Source organism: Hemitrygon akajei, chromosome 2, assembly GCF_048418815.1.
Source record: "Hemitrygon akajei chromosome 2, sHemAka1.3, whole genome shotgun sequence".
Taxonomy (NCBI): domain Eukaryota; kingdom Metazoa; phylum Chordata; class Chondrichthyes; order Myliobatiformes; family Dasyatidae; genus Hemitrygon; species Hemitrygon akajei.
Window position 1 is genome coordinate 15,170,683 of NC_133125.1, and position 17,923 is coordinate 15,188,605.

General features: G+C 41.3%; 1 protein-coding gene across 1 annotated transcript in view; it reads left to right on the plus strand.

Annotated features, from left to right (window-relative positions):
• The window catches only part of cast (calpastatin), a 207,151-nt gene that overhangs the window by 99,703 nt on the left and 89,525 nt on the right, over positions 1 to 17,923 (plus strand). Inside the window, exons 7-16 of the mRNA XM_073067621.1 lie at positions 1,386 to 1,487; positions 3,832 to 3,921; positions 5,381 to 5,476; positions 6,721 to 6,783; positions 8,468 to 8,587; positions 9,137 to 9,193; positions 11,097 to 11,186; positions 13,948 to 14,043; positions 16,325 to 16,366; positions 17,190 to 17,297. Of these exons, the coding sequence (XP_072923722.1) occupies positions 1,386 to 1,487; positions 3,832 to 3,921; positions 5,381 to 5,476; positions 6,721 to 6,783; positions 8,468 to 8,587; positions 9,137 to 9,193; positions 11,097 to 11,186; positions 13,948 to 14,043; positions 16,325 to 16,366; positions 17,190 to 17,297 (864 nt within the window). The remainder of the gene's footprint in view (positions 1 to 1,385; positions 1,488 to 3,831; positions 3,922 to 5,380; positions 5,477 to 6,720; positions 6,784 to 8,467; positions 8,588 to 9,136; positions 9,194 to 11,096; positions 11,187 to 13,947; positions 14,044 to 16,324; positions 16,367 to 17,189; positions 17,298 to 17,923) is intronic.

Below are 17,923 nucleotides of genomic sequence, written 5' to 3' on the forward strand. Positions count from 1 at the left end.
GAAGAGCAGATTATTATTTAAATGGTGAAAGATTGCAGCATGCTGTTGTGCAGAGGGACTTGGGAGTGCTTGTTCATGAATCGCAAAAAGTTGGCTTACAGGTACAGCAGGTTATTAAGAAGGTAAACAGAATGTTGGCCTTCATTGCTAGAGGGATTGAATTCAAGAGCAGGGAGGTCATGCTGCAACTATACAGGGTACTGGTGAGGCCACACCTGGAGTACTGTGTGCAGTTCTGGTCTCCATACTTGAGGAAGGATATACTGGCTCTGAAGGCAGTGCAGAGGAGGTTCACCAGGTTCATTCCAGGGATGAAGGGGTTAACCTGTGAGGAGCGATTGAGTCTCCTGGGGCTATACTCTCTGAAGTTCAGAAGAATGAGAGGGGATCTTATTGAAACATAGAACATTTTGAAAGGGATAGATAAGATAGAAGTAGGAAAGTTGTTTCCATTGGTAGGTGAGACTAGAAGTAGGGGACATTGCCTCAGAGGAGAGGATTTAGGGCGGAGATGAGAAACTGTTTTTCCCAGAGAGTGGTGAATCTGTGGAATTCTCTGCCCAGGGAAACAGTTGAAGCTTCTAAACTAAATATATTTTAAGAAACAGTTAGATAGTTTTTTACATAGTAAGGGAATTAAGGGTTATGGGGAAAAGGCAGGTAGATGGAGCTGAGTTTACAGACAGATCAGCCATGATCTTATTGAATGGTAGGGCAGGCTCGATGGGCCAGATAACCTACTCCTGCTCCTATTTCTTATGTTCTTATTGATTATGTTTTGTCTGTATAGAGGAGCATCCAGGACTGTCATACAACTCAAGTGTTCAATGATTAAATTCTGATAAATGTGCAAGCTTTGTCAATAGCAACGGTGGCATACCTTGAGATCATATTTATTAACTTGTTGGAGAATGATTACTTTGTGGGTTAACCTAGGTGACTTTCAGATAAAAATATTTAAGTAGTTGTCAGATAAGTGATCTGGATTTGTCGATAACTCCTCTTTTGTAACAGCCTGCCGAGCCTTAAGCCAAGTGAGTATGGACAATACCATTCAGCTCTTATCAGGTGGTGGGTTGATCTCTGATCCTGTTTTGCTTAAGGAACTAACCTGCTAGGAAATTCAAATGTAAAGCTTACTCTGCCTAACACGCTCAGCACGGGCTGAAAGACTGTAACACTAACCTGAGCTGAACTTGCCGTTGTGCCCTCAAGATGTATAGTGAGCTGCACCACCCAGTGTTTCCAAATCAACCCCCAAATCAGCCAATCTTAGCTAAAGCGGACTGCACCACATGGCATTTCCACACGAGAGGTTGTGCGCTTTGTGAGTGCCAGCACACTTTAGGTAAATGGTGAAACGTGTCTTGTTTTATCTTTAAAAGGATGGCAAACCAATGTTGAGTGCCATGGAACAGCTCTTGGAGCCATTTCCATCTCAGGGACCAGATGCTCCAGTTGCCAAGTGCACTGGGCCCGAAGCGAAGGTATGCATCAAAGACTGAATTGAATAGTGAAGTCTGTTAACAGGAGTGCTATGGATTATGTTTAGAGAGGAGGAGTTAAGCATATCCAGCAACTTGGCACATTCCTCCCTGACATCCTGAAGTGAATAGTTTTCCAAGTGTGGCCATTGCTTCGATGGTAGGTAAATTATTCAGAAATTATTTTCTATACTTTTTATGGGTGCATGAACTAAAAAAAAAATCTCCACCACTGGCTGACATGAAGTGTCTCCTTCACAAGCAAGAGAAAACCTGCAGATGCTGGGAATTCAAGCGACACACACACAAAATGCTAGCAGGCCAGGCAGCATCGATGGAAAAGAGTACGGTCGACGTTTTGGGCCGAGACCCTTCAGCAAGACGTGTTGATCCATGGCCTCCTCTTGTGCTAAGATTAGGCCACACTCAGTGTGGAGGAGCAACACCTTATATTCTGTCTGGGTAGCCTCCAACCTGATGGCATGGATTGATTTCTCCTTCCGGTGAACAAAAATATCCCCCCCCCCAACTATTCCCTTCTTTGACCTTTTACTTCTTCTTACCTCCCTTTACTTCCCCCTGGATCCCCTCCTCCTTCCCTATCCCCTATGGTCCACGCTCCTCTCCTATCAGATTCCTTCCTCTCCAATCCTTGCCCTTTCCACACATCTGGCTTCACCCATCACCTTCCACCTAACCTCCTTCCCTCCCTCCAACTTGTTTTCTCAGGCAACTTGGCCCTTCCCCCCAGTCCTGATGGAAGGCCTCAGCCCGAAATGTCGACTGTTTACTTTTTTACACTGTTTCCTCCAGCACTCTGTGTGTTGCTTTGGATTTCCAGCATCTGCAGATTTTCTTGTGTTTGTGATAAAGGCAAGATGCAGCTGCATTTGATCTCTTGTTCGCCACCTCATAGTTGTCTCTGATTTTGGGGTTGATCAACATGAGCTGAGGGGAAGATGCAGTTTCTGTTTAGTCCCAGTGGTTTGAAAACGTACGTAATTTGTTCTATTCATTATTAATGAGTTTTTAAAATGTAATTCATAGGAGATTTAAGCATTTAAAATTGAAAATTTAAAAAAAAAGAATTTCTTTCAAGTTATTTCAACAGCTTTTAAATTTTTCAGATATGGTTAAAGAGATTTTTGATAGCTAAGTGATCACCAAGGTTTGTTGAGGTCTTAGGAGCTGTAAGGGATAGAGCCAATATGTGAGAATTAGAGGGGGAACATACTCAAGGCATGTATTGGATCAACCATAATACAACTTGCTATGATCCCGCTTGCTTGTACTCCTTCTCTGCTTCCCACTTACTTACAAATTTCATTCCTTTTGCTTTTCTTTCCAGTCCTGCTGAAGGGTCTTGGGCTGAAACATCGTATGATTATTCATTTCCATAGATGCTGACTGACCTGCTGAGTTCCTCCAGCATTTTGAGTGTGTTGCTGTGGATTTCCGGCATCTGCAGAATCTCTTGTGTTAATGACTCTCTAGTTTGTTGCAGGGCTGTCCCCCAACCCTCTTTTACAACAATATTGTTTAGCAAAAGTTCTTGTAGTTAACAAGAGATATCTATCCTTCCAAGGCTGATATCCCTGGATAGACTAGGATAGCTGCAAGAAATTCAGAAAACCCTTTCATTGTAACCATTCAGACATGCACAGAAATGGGCCAAGAGTTAACCAAATGATTCCAATCAGTGGATCAGCTGGACTCTGGAATTGTGGTTCTCCATATGTTGCCCTTCAGAAAAGAATGGAACTGGAAATCCCCTAAAACAGGAATTCTCAACCTGAGATTCAAGGACTCCTTGTTTAATGGTATTGGTCCATGGCATGAAAAGGGGATAACTACACTCACCTGGCCTATAATTGAAATATTCCTGCAACCCGTGATCTCACTTTAAGGACTCTTTATCTCATCGTCTCATATTCTCAGTGTTTATTGCTGTTTATTTATATTTGTTTTCTACACATTGGCCGATCTTTCGCTGATCCTGTTATAGTTACTATTCTATAGATTTGCTAAGTATGCCCACAGGAAAATGAATCTCAGTGTGGAGACATACAGTATATGTACTTTGATAATAAATTTAGTTTGAACTTTGAACCCCTGCTCTAAGGAAGACAAACATCTCTGGGGGTTGGAGAAATAGAAGAGCAAATTTAAAAATCTTATGTCATAACTGCCACCCTTTCAACTCTGAGGTTGTTGTCCAGCAGAGGCCTACTGGGCAATTAGAGTCAGTTGCTTAGATTGTTGACAGGGAAAAGATCTGTTACCATCAGAATGTGTTCTGTTGAGCCTTACCATGTGGTGAAATGTGTCTTTTTTTGTATTTTTAAAGGATAAAGATCCACTTGACCTACTTGCAGCAACTCTTCCATCCGAGGCTCCCGATGATTCAGCTCCGAAATACACTGGCCCGGAAGTGAAGGTAATAATCAATGTCTGTGGTCTTCAGATAAGAATTGTGTTAACATACCTTTAGTTGGTCTCTTTCTTGGTGAAATTTGTATCTCTTGTAACGTGAACTCCGTCTGCTTGTGTTGCTTCTCTGTCTCTTACATAACAACAGCAAGCTGACAGCAATCTTAGATTGTCCCTTGAGATTGAAGATGACTCGCTTCCTGTCTGGTTTCGTGGGTTCTATAATGAAGTTATTATATTGACGCCGCAGCTATAGTATTACAAACGGCCAAAGCAATTTCTCAGTTTGGTGCCAAACCACGCAAGATGATTTACATTACACAGCATGGTGGTGTAGTGGTTAGTGTAACACATTACAGTGCCAATGATTGGGGTTTGATTCCTGCCGCTGTGGTGAGGAGTTTGTACATTCTGTCCTTGACTGTGTGGACTTCGTCTGGGTGTTCCGGTTTCCTCCCATATTCCATACACGTATGCGTTAGGGTTAGTAATTTGTGGGCATACTACGTTGGTGCCAGAAGCATGGCGTTATTTGCAGGCGGCATCCTCGGTCAGCGTTGGTCATTGATGCAAATGACATGTTTCACTGTATGTTTTGATGTATTGATATACACGTGCCAAATAAAGCTAACCTTTTCATCTTTAATCTGTAAAGCAAGATGACCAGAAGCATAACCAGTGTGGTAAGTTTAAAAATGAGGCAAGATTGAAAAGTTTAGTGTGGGAATTCCACAACCTCACGTGCTGACTGCGGAAAACATGAGTGAAACAACCAAACTGGAAAAAACTCAGCAAGTCAGGCAGCATCTATGGAAAGGAATAAACAGTCAACATTTCTAGCTAAGACCATTCATCAGGTCCCAACTATCAAGCATCAGTCCTGAAAGGGAATAGGATAGTGTGCTGCATCAAAGGCTAATGCAGGTTATGACAGTAAAATAATCACAACAATGTAGAGGAATACTTTCACAAATAATTTGACACAAGAACGAGAAGGATAAGGGACCAAAAGGCTTTTAACTTACTTGCCCATTCACCGCTCGCACTTAGGGCAACGATGAAGGTCCTCCATCTTTGTCTGTCCTTGGCCATTTTCTCTATTGTGCCCCAGATGCGGTGCATCCTGTCGCTTACAGATGTAGAAGGATTCTTCATTGTTGTTTCTGTAAGAGTATTTTTTTAATATCAGAGTTGTTGGTTCTGAGCTGATGCCTCAAACTGGAGGACCGATCTGGCCTCTATCCTTTGACCTGGTTGGACTCCAGCCAACATCACTCTCTCAGGTCATTGAGGCACTCAAGCCTCCAAACCCTATGACAATGTTGTTGTTCTCTTGGAGGAAAGGGTTTTAAATCATGCATTAATTTCAATTCAGTAATAAGTTCAGAGATGCAGACTGCATATGCATTGAATCTTAATATATATGTGAACTTGCGCTTGACTCCGCTTACTTCACGTGATTTCAGGAATCCGATGTGAAGAAGAAGAAAGGCGAACGAGTAGGAGAACGTGAAGACACGATACCACCTGATTACAGATTTAAGGAGCAGTCTGATCCTAAGGTTTAGACAAACAAATATTTTGAGATCAATCGATAATATTTCATTAGAATATTATTCACATTAGAAAAACTATGAGTTAAATTCTATGACCATCTAATGTTGAAGACATTGTTGCTGTTTATCATAACACCATTGCAGTTCAGCTCTCTGATTGCGCAGGACAGACTCTTCGGCCAGCCTTTAAACACCTGTCTGTGTGAATGCTATTGTCAACACTTGGCTTGTAGGCTTTTATACCATGGGGACCTGGTTATCATAGAGATATAGAAAAATACAGCATAGAAAAGGCCATTTGGCCCATCTAGCCCATGCTAAATCAATTAAGCTGCCTATGCCTATCGATCTGCATCTGGACCATAGCCCTCCATACCCCTACATATACAAACTTCTCCTAAATATTGAAATCAAACTCATCCTCACCACTTGCATTGGCAGCTCGTTCCACACACTCACAACCCTCTGAGTGAAGAAGTTTGCCTTCACATTTCCTTTAAACCTTTCACCTTGAGCCCATGACCTCTAGCTACAGTCCTACCCAACCTCAGTGGAAAAAGTCTGCTTGCATTTATTCATTCTATACCCCTCATAATTCTGTGTACCTCCATCAAATCTCCTCTCAGTCTTCTATGTTCCCAGGAATATAGTCATAACCTATTCAGTCTGACAATGTTATGTAGAGCAATGCCTTGTAATAGTTTTTTGAGTCAGTTCACTGACTCTCCAGCCACCTGTCATTTCTGTGGCCGAGAGGAATCAGTGTACCACTTGTATAAGGAATGTGAGATGTTGCAGCCTCTATTTGAACATTTAAAGGGGCAGCCCCTCAAGTTCTGGTTGTATTTTAGCCCCAAGCTCCTAATCTGTGGTCACGCGATGCAGAAGGGAGAGGGACGCTCAGATTGTCTGCTGGGTGTCTGCTCCTGTGTCTGGCCAAGGTGGCCATTCGTGTGTCCAGACGGCGGGCAGTCTGCCTAACCCGACTGCCTACACCTCTTTCAGGTTACGTCCATGTCCATTGTTCCTGGAGAAGGAGCACACATTATCCATGGGGACATCGGGAGATTTCTGGCAAGGGCGGGCCCTCCGTGTGTTGTAGCTAATAATAATCGTGTTTTGACTACTTTTTAAATGGTATGAGAGATTCCGGTTCCACCACCCAATTATCGCATTCCTTCATCAGATGATTTCAGTTCTGAAGAATTTACTTAAGTTTATTAGAATTATGTGGTTTTTTTTTGCAATAGGATAAAGGTAAACCGGCATCTTCCTCTGCTGGTCCAGGAGCTAAACCAAAGGTAACAGAGAAGGTAAAGCCTCATTTTTGAAAGCTCTATTTCATCCCTTTTACAAAGGATGCCTTTGAACAGTCAGTGAAATTTGTTTATTTTAAAGACAGTGGGGGCAGTTTGTGAAAAGGCTCCATTTAAGTTTGCGCCAGGATAAAGATTTCATTGTGATTTTCAACAATTCTATATCATTTGGCTTGGAGCAAACCCATGTAGCAGTGTTTATCATCTCCAATTTGTTTTGGAAAAGAGGATGAGAGAAACAGGCAGCTACAATGTAAGGAATGTAGGAATTGAGAAAGGTAAACCTGGCTCAGCATGAACCTCACTTCCAAAAACTTTTTTTATGCAGCTCCCAAATTCGTAAGTTTAATGATTCACTTGCATTCCATTTGCAGGAAGTTATAATGATGTGTCACCCTGATATAGGTGTATTAAAGTACCATCGTTTCTACTACACAAATTGCTCAGCAGGCCAGGAAGCTTCTGTGGAATAACCAGTTGAAGTTTCGGGCCAAGACCCTTCATCAAGTCTGGAAAGAAGGGGGCAGAAGCCTGACTAAGAAGGTGGGTGGGGGGGAGGAAGGGAAGGAGCACAAACTGGTAGGTGATAGGTGAGACCAGGTGAGGGGGAAGGTAGGTGGGTGGGGGAGGGGATGAAATCAAAAGCTGGGAGGTGATGGCTGAATAAAATAAAGGGCTGAAGGAGTTAAATAAAACCAGAATCAGGTTCAATATCACTGTTATATATCAAGAAATCTGTTGTTTTTGCAGCAGCAGTACAATGAAATACATAAAAAAGCTGAATTACAGTAATATATATATTTTTATTTATTGCAATTCACATTTTAAAATTTTATATATAAATATAAAATTATTAATTAAATTAAATAAGTAGTGCAAAAAGTAGAGAGGTAATGTTCATGTATTTAATATCCATTCAGAAGTCGGTTGGCAGAGGGGAAGAAGCTGTTCCTGAATCACTCAGTGTGTGCCTTCAGACTTCTGTTCCCCCTTCATATTGATGGCGAGTCCTGGGTGATGGGGGTCCTCAATGACGGATGAGGATGGTGGACCATGGGAAGGAGGGAGGGAACTAGAGGGAGGTGATGAGCAAGTGGGAAGAGAAGGGGTAAGATGGTAGCCAGAACGGAGAAAGGAAAAAGTGTGTCGTAGAGTGAATGGTTTCCAGCTTTGTGGTGGGGGAGAGTATAAGAGACCCAAGCAGTTGCAGTGGATGTAGGAACTGAGGCTTGGCTTAGCATGAAACCTCACTTCCAGCAAACTTCATTCCAAATCACAGTTTGCCAAATTTTGTAAGTCTATTGATTAAATTGGGTTCCTTTTGGAGGAAGTTATTATACTATGTCAATCCTATATGGATATATTAAGGCATCAGCATTCCCTTGATATACAGTATTTTTTTTATTTTTACTGCTCTTATTAATGTGCTTTACGTAAAAGTATGAAGGATAAGTTTGCCAAAACACATCAGATTGGTTGAGTAGCTGAATCCACCAAATTCCCTTATTTATTGCAGAAATTGTGAGTGGTGGCAGGCTTATCCCCGTTAACCTAAACACAATAAAGAGAAATGTTCCTGCTGCTGGAAAATGCTGTTTTTGCCTTGTTCTCAGTTGAAACTTAGGGTTGTTATCTGTAACTTTGAAATATCTCTGAGGTGGTTCAACTTTATTTATCCCAGGGTATGACAGAGGGTGACGTCCTGGAGTCTCTGTCGGCTGATTTTGCCCAGAGCTCTGCTGCTCCAGTTTCAAAATGCTCGGCTGAGGTTTCTCACTCCGCGACACCTCCACAGAAGCAGGTATAACTCCAAACTTCACATATGAGAGAATAGTGATTGTCTGAGAAATGCGCTAAGTTCATTTGTAAAGTCTGAGGTGCAATAGACCTGACACTGAACGTTTCTTTAGGGTATTGGGGATTACTTTCGGGTCAAAAGGGCATCCTGCTTCCAGAAAGGAGAAAGTTTATGACAGAACATGGAACAATACAGGCTCTTCAACCCACAATGTTGTGCCGACACTTTAACCTACTCTGACATCAGTCTAACCCTTCCCTCCTGTATAGTGCTCCATTTTACTATCATCCATGTGCCTATCTAAGAGTTTCTTAAATGACCCTAATATATCTGCCTCCACCACCAACCCTGTTTTACCACCACTCTGTGTAAAAATAAACCTACCTCTGACACCCTCCCATACTTTCCTCCAATCACAATAAAATTATGCCCTCTCATATTTAATGTTTTAAAATTATTTTTATGCTCTTTTAAAGCTGGTTAAACTAGTTCGAGAAACATCAAAAACACATCTGAATCCCAATTAACTTTGAAATATTCTTTCTTCTGAAGGCACCCTTGCAAGCTTCGACGGCTGCATCTGTCTCAGCAAGTCAACCTGGTGCAAAGGTAAATAAAAGGAGAGCTAGTGCTTAATGTTCAGTGATCACCAAGAACGTCCGTACACATCCAAATTCACAAATGAATATTTACAATAGATCCTTTTCAGATATACAGAACTGTGCAGAAGTCTTAGGCACATATATGTAGCCACTTCAGCCGTTTGTGCACTACTGTACTTGTCAATGTGGAGCAGAGAATGAGTTTGCATGTTGTGGGAGCTAAGGATGTTGGGAATGGTGAGGGTGATCACCGCAGGAGGGGTGTGGGACAGGTGGCAGAGAAGGAGTGCCAGGGGCAGGGGGTGGTGCAGATGCAGACACATCCAGCCCTGAGACACCAGGCAGGGTCATTGATTTCAAACTATTGGTTTATTGATCATTACAGAATGTCTCTCTGATGCTTCCCGCTCCCCCCCCCCCGTTCCCTTTTTCCCAACCATGATTCCCCTCTCCCGCCCCCTTCCCACTCGCAGTCCACAATAGAGACCCGTATCAGAATCAGGTTTATCGCAAATGTCCTGAATTCTGTTTTTTAATTGAGGAAGTGGTACAGTGCAATACATAAAATTACTACAGTACTGTGCACTGGCTGTACAAATGTGCCAAAGGCTTTTTCACAAAACTGTAATCCTGGCCCTTCTTCTTATTTTAGTTAACTGTATCTAGTTTTCTGATATCCTATCTTCTATTTCAGCAAGATCATCTCAAATTTCAGTCAAATTTATGGCAAAAGATTAACCTCAACCCAGCCTATCACAGGCAGAGCAAATATACAAAGCTTTTCTTATCATTTATTCTAATGATGATCAGATTCATCCAAAATGCGCATAAGATTCTGCAGGTGCTGGGAATCTTGAGTGGCACGCACAAAATGCTGGAGTTGCAAGTGAGGCACCACCTATGGAGGGGAATAAACGGTCAACGTTTCGGGCTGAGACCCTGCATCAGGACTGCAGTAGGAGGGTCCAGAAGCGAGAGTAAGATGATGTTGGTGAGGGGAAAGAGTACAAACCAGCGGCTGATTGGTGAAGCCAGTTGAGGGCGATGCTGGGCAGCTGGTGGAAGTGGAGGGATGAAGTAAGAAGCTGAAAGGTGATTGGTGGAAGAAGAAAAGGGTTGAGGAAGAAGGGATCTGATAGGAAAGGGCAGTGGACCATGAAAAAAGGAAGGAGGATGGGTACTAGCAGGAAGTGATGGGCAAGTGAGGAGAAGAGAAGGGGAACCAGAATGACGAATGGGAAAAGGGGGGGGGGGGCAAAATTATTGGAAGTTAGAGAAACCTATGTTCATGCCATCAGGTTGGAGGCTATCCAGACAGATTATGACATGTTGCTCCTCCAACCTGATTGTGAGGAAAACAAGCTAAATCACAAGAACAGGAGGCTGCAATTTCATCTATCACATCCCAGCTTCTCACTTCATCCCCCTCTCCCCCTCCCATCCACCTTTACCCTTGCCTGGCCTTACCTCACAACTGCCAGCTTGTACTCCTTCCACTCTTGCCACCTTCTTATTCTGGCTTCTTCCATCTTGCTTTTCAGGCCTGATGAAGGGACTCGGCCAGAAACATTGACACTTTATTCCTTTCTTGAGATGCTGTCTGACCTGCTGAATTCCTCCAGTATTTTGTGTGTGTTGCTCTGGATTTCCAGCACCTGCAGAATCTCTTGGCTTTGCAATCACTATTATCTTTCTTCCTGTGCAAGTGCTGAGGGAACCTTCCAGAAAAAAGTGTCCTGAGAAATTACAGATTGCACCCACTTTGCTTATTCCATTTTGAAGGAATATGTTTCAACTCATTAATAGAAATAAAATCAAAAAATGAAGTTACACTGTTGTTACTTCTGCTTTTATACAGGTTTGCAGATACAAGCTTCCCACAAATTGAATATGTCTTTTGTTTTTGAAAGGATAAAGATGCATTTGACCTGCTCGCAGAAACACTCCCATGTGAAGCTCCAGACCAGTCAGCTCCCAAGTACACTGGGCCAGAAGTGAAGGTACAGATCATTTCATCGTCGCTTTCCATCATGGTCTGTTCCTGGCAGTGGATATGCATCTGATCATGTGAAACCTGCCTGTTGGTAACATGGCTCTGCTGCTCGTACAGCAGAAGCGAACCTTTTTGAGAAGGCGTGCTCAAATTGGCCATAACGTTCTAAAAACTTCTCATGGTAGCAGCATATCATTAATTAAAGATTTAGTAACAATTATTATGGACTTTAAAGGGAAAAGAATGAGCCCTGTTGCTTAGTTGCAGTATTCACTGTTTCGCTATTAATAAAAGTATTTCCAAGACAGATTGAAGTAAATGGAACAATTTAGAAAACCTGTTCAAAAATGATTAGTATTTATCTTTTAGAAAGAGAATTGAAAAAAATAACATATTTCTAAATAGCAGTGTTACTGTAGCTGTTAACTGTCCAAATACTGGTCTGTAAGGATTTCAAAGCTTATCATCTACTGACACGTTCTTGCATCCGTCTAGCTGGCGCCAAGCCAGTGTGAGACGTTTCCTGTGAAAACATCTCACTGCTCTTGGATTGTAAAAATATCAGTCACTGCTTCATTTGGCTGTAAAGTATCGTCATTATGGGTATGGGTGACACTGCAAGCTGCTTGTCAACAAAGTTTTTGTGAGTGCTGTCTTGGGCAAAAGAATCAAAAATACCTTGTTATACATGCAGTGGCCATTATATTAGGTACCTTCTGTATCTAAGAGATGCTCTTCAGAATCTGAAACAGAATCAGGTTTATTATCGCTGGCATGTGACGTGAAATTTGTTAACTTAGCAGCAGCAGTTCAATGCAATACATAATATAGCAGAGAGAGAGAAAAAAATAATAATAATAAAATAAAACATAATAATAAATAAACAAGTAAATCAATTACGTATATTGAATAGATTTTTAAAAATGTGCAAAAACAGAAGTACTGTATATTAAAAAAGTGAGGTAGTGCCCAAAGCTTCAATGTCCATTTAGGAATCGGATGGCAGAGGGGAAGAAGCTGTTCCTGAATCGCTGAGTGTGTGTCTTCAGGCTTCTGTATCTCCTACCTGATGGTAACAGTGAGAAAAGGGCAGGCCCTGGGTGCTGGAGGTCCTTAATAATAGACGCTGCCTTCTGAGACACCACTCCCTAAAGATGTCCTAGGTACTTTGTAGGCTAGTGCCCAAGATGGAGCTGACTAGATTTACAACCTTCTGCAGCTTCTTTCAGTCCTGTGCAGTAGCCCCTCCATATGAGACAGTGATGCAGCCTGTCAGAATGCTCTCCACAGTACAACTATAGAAGTTTTTGAGTGTATTCGTTGACATGCCAAATCTCTTCAAACTCCTAATAAAGTATAGCCGCTGTCTTGCCTTCTTTATGACTACACTGATATGTTGAGATCAGGTTAGATCCTCAGAGATCTTGACACCCAGGAAATTGAAGCTGCTCACTCTCTCCACTTCTGATTCCTCTATGAGGATTGGTATGTGTTCCTTTGTCTTACCCTTCCTGAAGTCCACAATCGGCTCTTTCGTCTTACTGACATTGAGTGCCAGGTTGTTGCTACGGCGCCATTCCACTAGTTGGCATATCTCACTCCGGTACGACCTCTCGTCACCACCTGAGATTCTACTAACAATGGTTGTATTGCCAGCAAATTTGTAGATCATATTCGAGCTATGCCTATCCACACAGTCATGTGGATATAGGGAGTAGAGTAGTAGGCTAAACACACAACCCTGAGGTACGCCAGTGTTGATTGTCAGCGAGGAGGATATGTTATCACCAATCTGCACAGACTGGTCTTCTGGTTAAGAAGTCACATCACTGTTGTTACACGTGGTTATTTGAGTTACGGTTGCCTGCCTGTCTGTCAGTTTGAACTGGTCTAGCCATTCTCCTCCGACCTCCCTCTTCTTAACAAGGCATTTCTGCCCACAGAACTGCCACTCACTGGATGTTTTTGTTCTTTACATAACTGAGACTGTTGCATGTGAAAATCCCAGTAGATTAGCACTTCCTGAGATACTCAAACCACTCCATCTGTCAACAACAATCATTCCAAAGTCAAAGTCACTTAGATCACGTTTCTTCCCCATTCTGATGTTTGAACAACAACTGAACATCTTGACCATGTCTGCCTGCTTTTATGCATTGAGTTGCTGCCACATGATTGGCTGATTAGATATTTACATCAACTACAGGTGTACCTAGTAAAGTGGACAGCAAGTATATTTGAAGGATACATTTTAATAATGAAAGTCTCACCACAGGTTTTATCAAATGGAGTTTGATATAAACCCACATAATGCATTTGGTACAGAGAGTGATTGACAGGGTAGGTAAACTTATTTCATAAGGAGTGATAAAGAAGAAGATATACAGAATTTAATTAGGATCATTTTGGAGCAGCATGCTAAACATACTGGTACACAAGTATCAGTGGTCAGAAATACTGGGGTGGTGAGGTACAAGAGAAAGATATAATGATGAAGATAGGTTTAGGGAGGAAATCTTGAGCCTTACCCACTAAATGATAATGTTAAAGATTAAAGTTAAGCTTCATTTGTCACATGTACATCAAAACATACAGTAAAATGCGTCGTTCTGCGCTGACAACCAACATAGTCCAGTGGTGTCATCTATAGACAGCTTTTCCAGGCTTTAACAGCTTGTTAAATGATTACTTGATTTGTTTTACTGGGGTACCCATTTAACAGAAGCACGGAGCATTTACATAAATTCTACTTTGATCTAATTTTTAAGGAATCGGATGTAACCAAGCAACATGTTGAACGAATGGGAGATCGAGATGACACACTGCCACCTGATTACAGATTTAAAGACCAGCCTGATGGGAAGGTATGGTCTAGCAATCACTTTGAAGCATGTATTTGAAATTCAAAATCTGTCTGTGTGTGGAACATCCAAGGGAGATTCTCTAATTGTTCCCTATTAAATAGAAAGTGCTCTTATTGGAATGTACAAATTATACTAATACCTCAGATCAAAGAATCTGATAGAATATTAAAAAATGGAAGTTGTTAACTACTTAATAATATCATCTTCCACAGTGTGTATTTAATATTTCAGTAGTATTTCGGAGATCTCATAAAGATGTTATTGATTGAGCGTTCTTTTTCATTTAAATAATTAACTACAGGTTATATTTAAAAATACAGTGTCTATAAGAAGTATTCACCCCCCCCCCCCCCGGAAGTTTTCATGTTTTATTGTTTTACAACATCGAATCACTGTGAATTTAATTCAGCTTTATTGACACTGATCAACTGAAAACCATTCTTCGTGTCAAAGTGATAACAGATCTCTACAAAGTGATCTAAATTAATTACAAATATAAAACACAAAATAATTTATTGCATAAATATTCACGCCCTTTAAGTCAGTATTCAGTAGATGCACCTTTGGTAGCAATTAAATCCGTGTGCGTGTGTGGATAGGTCTCTATCAGCTTTGCACATCTGGACACTGCAATTTTTCCCAATTCTACTTTACAATATTGCTCAAGCTCTGTCGGATTGCATGGGGATCGTGAGTGAACAGCCCTTTTCAAGTCCAGCCACAAACTCTCAATGGGATTAAGTCTGGTCTCTGACTTGGCTACTCCAGGACATTAACTTTGTTGTTTTTAAGCCATTCCTATGTAGCTTTGGCTTTATGCTTGGGATCATTGACTTGCTAGAAAACAATTTTTCTCCCAAGTCACAGTTCTCTTGCAGATTGCATTAGGTTTTCCTTCAGGATTTCCCTGTATTTTGCTGCATTCATTTTACCCTCTACCTTCACACGCCTTCCAGGGCCTGCTGCAGTGAAGCATCCCGAAGCACGATACAGCCACCACCATGCTTCATGGTAGGGATGATGCGTTATTGCAGATATGCGCTGCTGACTTATGCCAAACATAGTGTTTAGTCTGATAGCCAAAAAGGCCAGTTTTGGTTTCATCTGACCATAGAACCTTCTTTCAGCTGACTCCAGTCTCCCACATGACTTCTGGCAAACTCTAGCTGAGATTTCATGAACAAGAGAAAATCTGATGATGCCTGGAGATTTCATGTGAGTTTTTTTCAACAGTGGCTCCCTCTTTGCTACTCTCCCATAAAGCACCCGGGCAACAGTTGTTGTATGAGCAGTCTCTCCCTACTCAGCTACTGAAGTTTGTAACTCCTCCATGGCTGTCATAGGTCTCTTGGTGGCCTCCCTCACTAGTCCCCTTCTTGCACAGTCACTCAGTTTTGAGGACGCCCTGCTCTAGGCAGATCTGCGGCTGTGCCATATTCTTTCCATTTCTTGATAATTGACTTAACTGTACTCCAAGTGACTTGGAAGTTATCTTGTATCTATCTCCTGACTTGTGCTTTTCAACAGCCTTTTTGCGGAGTTGCTTGGAGTGTTCTTTTGTCTTCATGGTGTAGTTTTTGCCAGGATACTGACTCACCAGCAGTTGGATCTTCCAGATACAGGTGTATTTTTACCACAATCAATTGATTTCACAGGATGATCTCCGGTTAACTAATTATGTGACTGCTAAAACCAATTGGCTGCACCACTGATGATTTGGTGTGTCATATTAAAGGGGGTGAATGCTTATGCAATCAATTATTTTGTGTTTTATATTTGAAATTATATCACTTTGTAGAAATCTGTTTTCACTTTGACACAAAGGAGTCTTTTACTGTTGATGAGTGTCAAAAAAGCCATATTAAAGCCACTGTGATTCAATGTTGTAAAACAATGAATTATGAAAACTTCTAAGAAGGGTGAATAATTTTTATAGGCACTGTATGTGAATTGCACAGGTCATTTCACTACCACCTGATATGTGTGTGCTTCACTTAAAGTAAACCTAAAGTTAGGCTCACATATCGGATTCCCGTGACTTCCTTTGATTTAGTTTAATGTTTTGAAGCTACAAAACACAAAACAATGATTTGTCCATGATAGGTAAATATATTTGCTATTCAGCTCATTCCCACAATAAGGCTGGCACAATTATTGTGTGTCAACTTGCTTCTGAATATTGACATGTTTTGCCATAGTTTTGTGTCTACTCATCTGATTTAAACGTAATAATTATTGACGTTTGTAAGAGGGATCTGATGAAGTTTGTTTTTTGTAACAGGATAAAGGACAGCTGCCTCCTTCTACTGATCCAAAATCAAAGGTAACAGAGAAAGTACAAGGCAAATTTTCTCTTCTTCGTAAGCGTTTTCCTAAAGTTAACTTCTTCAAGCTGTACTTGAATACATCAATGCCACTAGGCCCCTGTGCTTTAAAATGCAATGTTATATATTTTATTTCCTATGAGATATAGTGCAGAATAGGTTCGTGCAGCTGTTCAAGCTGCACCACCCAGCATTCCTGCAACTTATATCTAGCCTAATCACAGGACAATTTACAATGACCAATTAACCTACCAACTGATATGTCTTTAAACTGTGGGAGGAAACTGGAAGACCCAGAGAAAACCCACACAGTCACAAGGAGAACATACAAACTCCTTGGGTTAAGGGTGAAAGGTGCAATATTTAAGGGGGACATGAGGGGCAACTTCTCCACTCTGAGGCTGGTGTGAGTATGGAACAAGCTGCCAACAGAAGTGGGTGCAGGTTCAATTTCAGTATTTAAGAGAAATTTGGATAAATACATGGATGGGATGGGTATGAAGGGCTATGGTTCAGGTGCAGGTTGATAAACTAGAAAGAATAATAGTTTGGCATGGATGAGCGGAAGGGCCTGTTTCTGTGCTGTAGTGTTCTATGGCTGACTCTTAATGCCGTCATCTACAGGTCTTGTAAGTATATTGATTGAACGTGCTCTGTTTAAATCAATATCTCATTCACATGCTGTGCTCAGGTACTGTCATGTGCTACACTTTTGGGCACAGGACTTTATTATGCTTCCCACTGATAGCAGTGATTTAATATCTTTATGTTCTTGAAATAACTCTGAGGTATTTTGACTACAATTGTTTATTGTTGTCACAGACTTTGACAGAAAGTGATGTCCTGGAGTCGTTGTCAGCTGACTTTGGTCAAAGCTCTCCGGCAACAATTTCAAAATGTTCGGCTGCGCCGCCCTCTCTGCAGCAGCAGGTATGGCTCGTACCTTACCGTCGGGGACGGAAAGTAAAATGCTCACCTCGTTATCCAACTGCTTGGCTCTATTGGCCTGGTTCCATTTTACATATGATAGCTTCATTTTTGTGTCACTGGCAGAGAGTGTCACCTCTTCTGGCTTATTAAATATTCAGTATCTCCTAGTTTTCACTACAAACTGCCCCATTGCACTAGCATTTGAAAAACATGTAAGGTTCTCTATAGTATTGTTGTTATTCTGTTCTCCATTGTCACTACCTCTGCCAATCCATAAGCTCTGTGTATTTGCTGCATTAATGTGCTGAATGAACGGAAAACTTATCAAAATCCATATCAAAGGCAAAAGTATTAGTTTTTGAGATTCCGTGCAGAAAGGTTGATCCCTAGCTTTTGAATCCAACCCTCTCCCTAAAGATTCAAAGTGCACTTACTATCAAAGTATGTATGTTGTATACAACTCTTCCCACGTACAGCCATGAAACAAAGAAAGAAACTGTTCAAAGAAAAAACATTAAGTCCCCAATGTGCAAGAAAAAGAACGAATCGCGTAAATAGCAAAAATAAATGAGTGAAAAACACAGAGTAGAGAAACACCAAACTACAAATCATGCAACCAGTTCTGG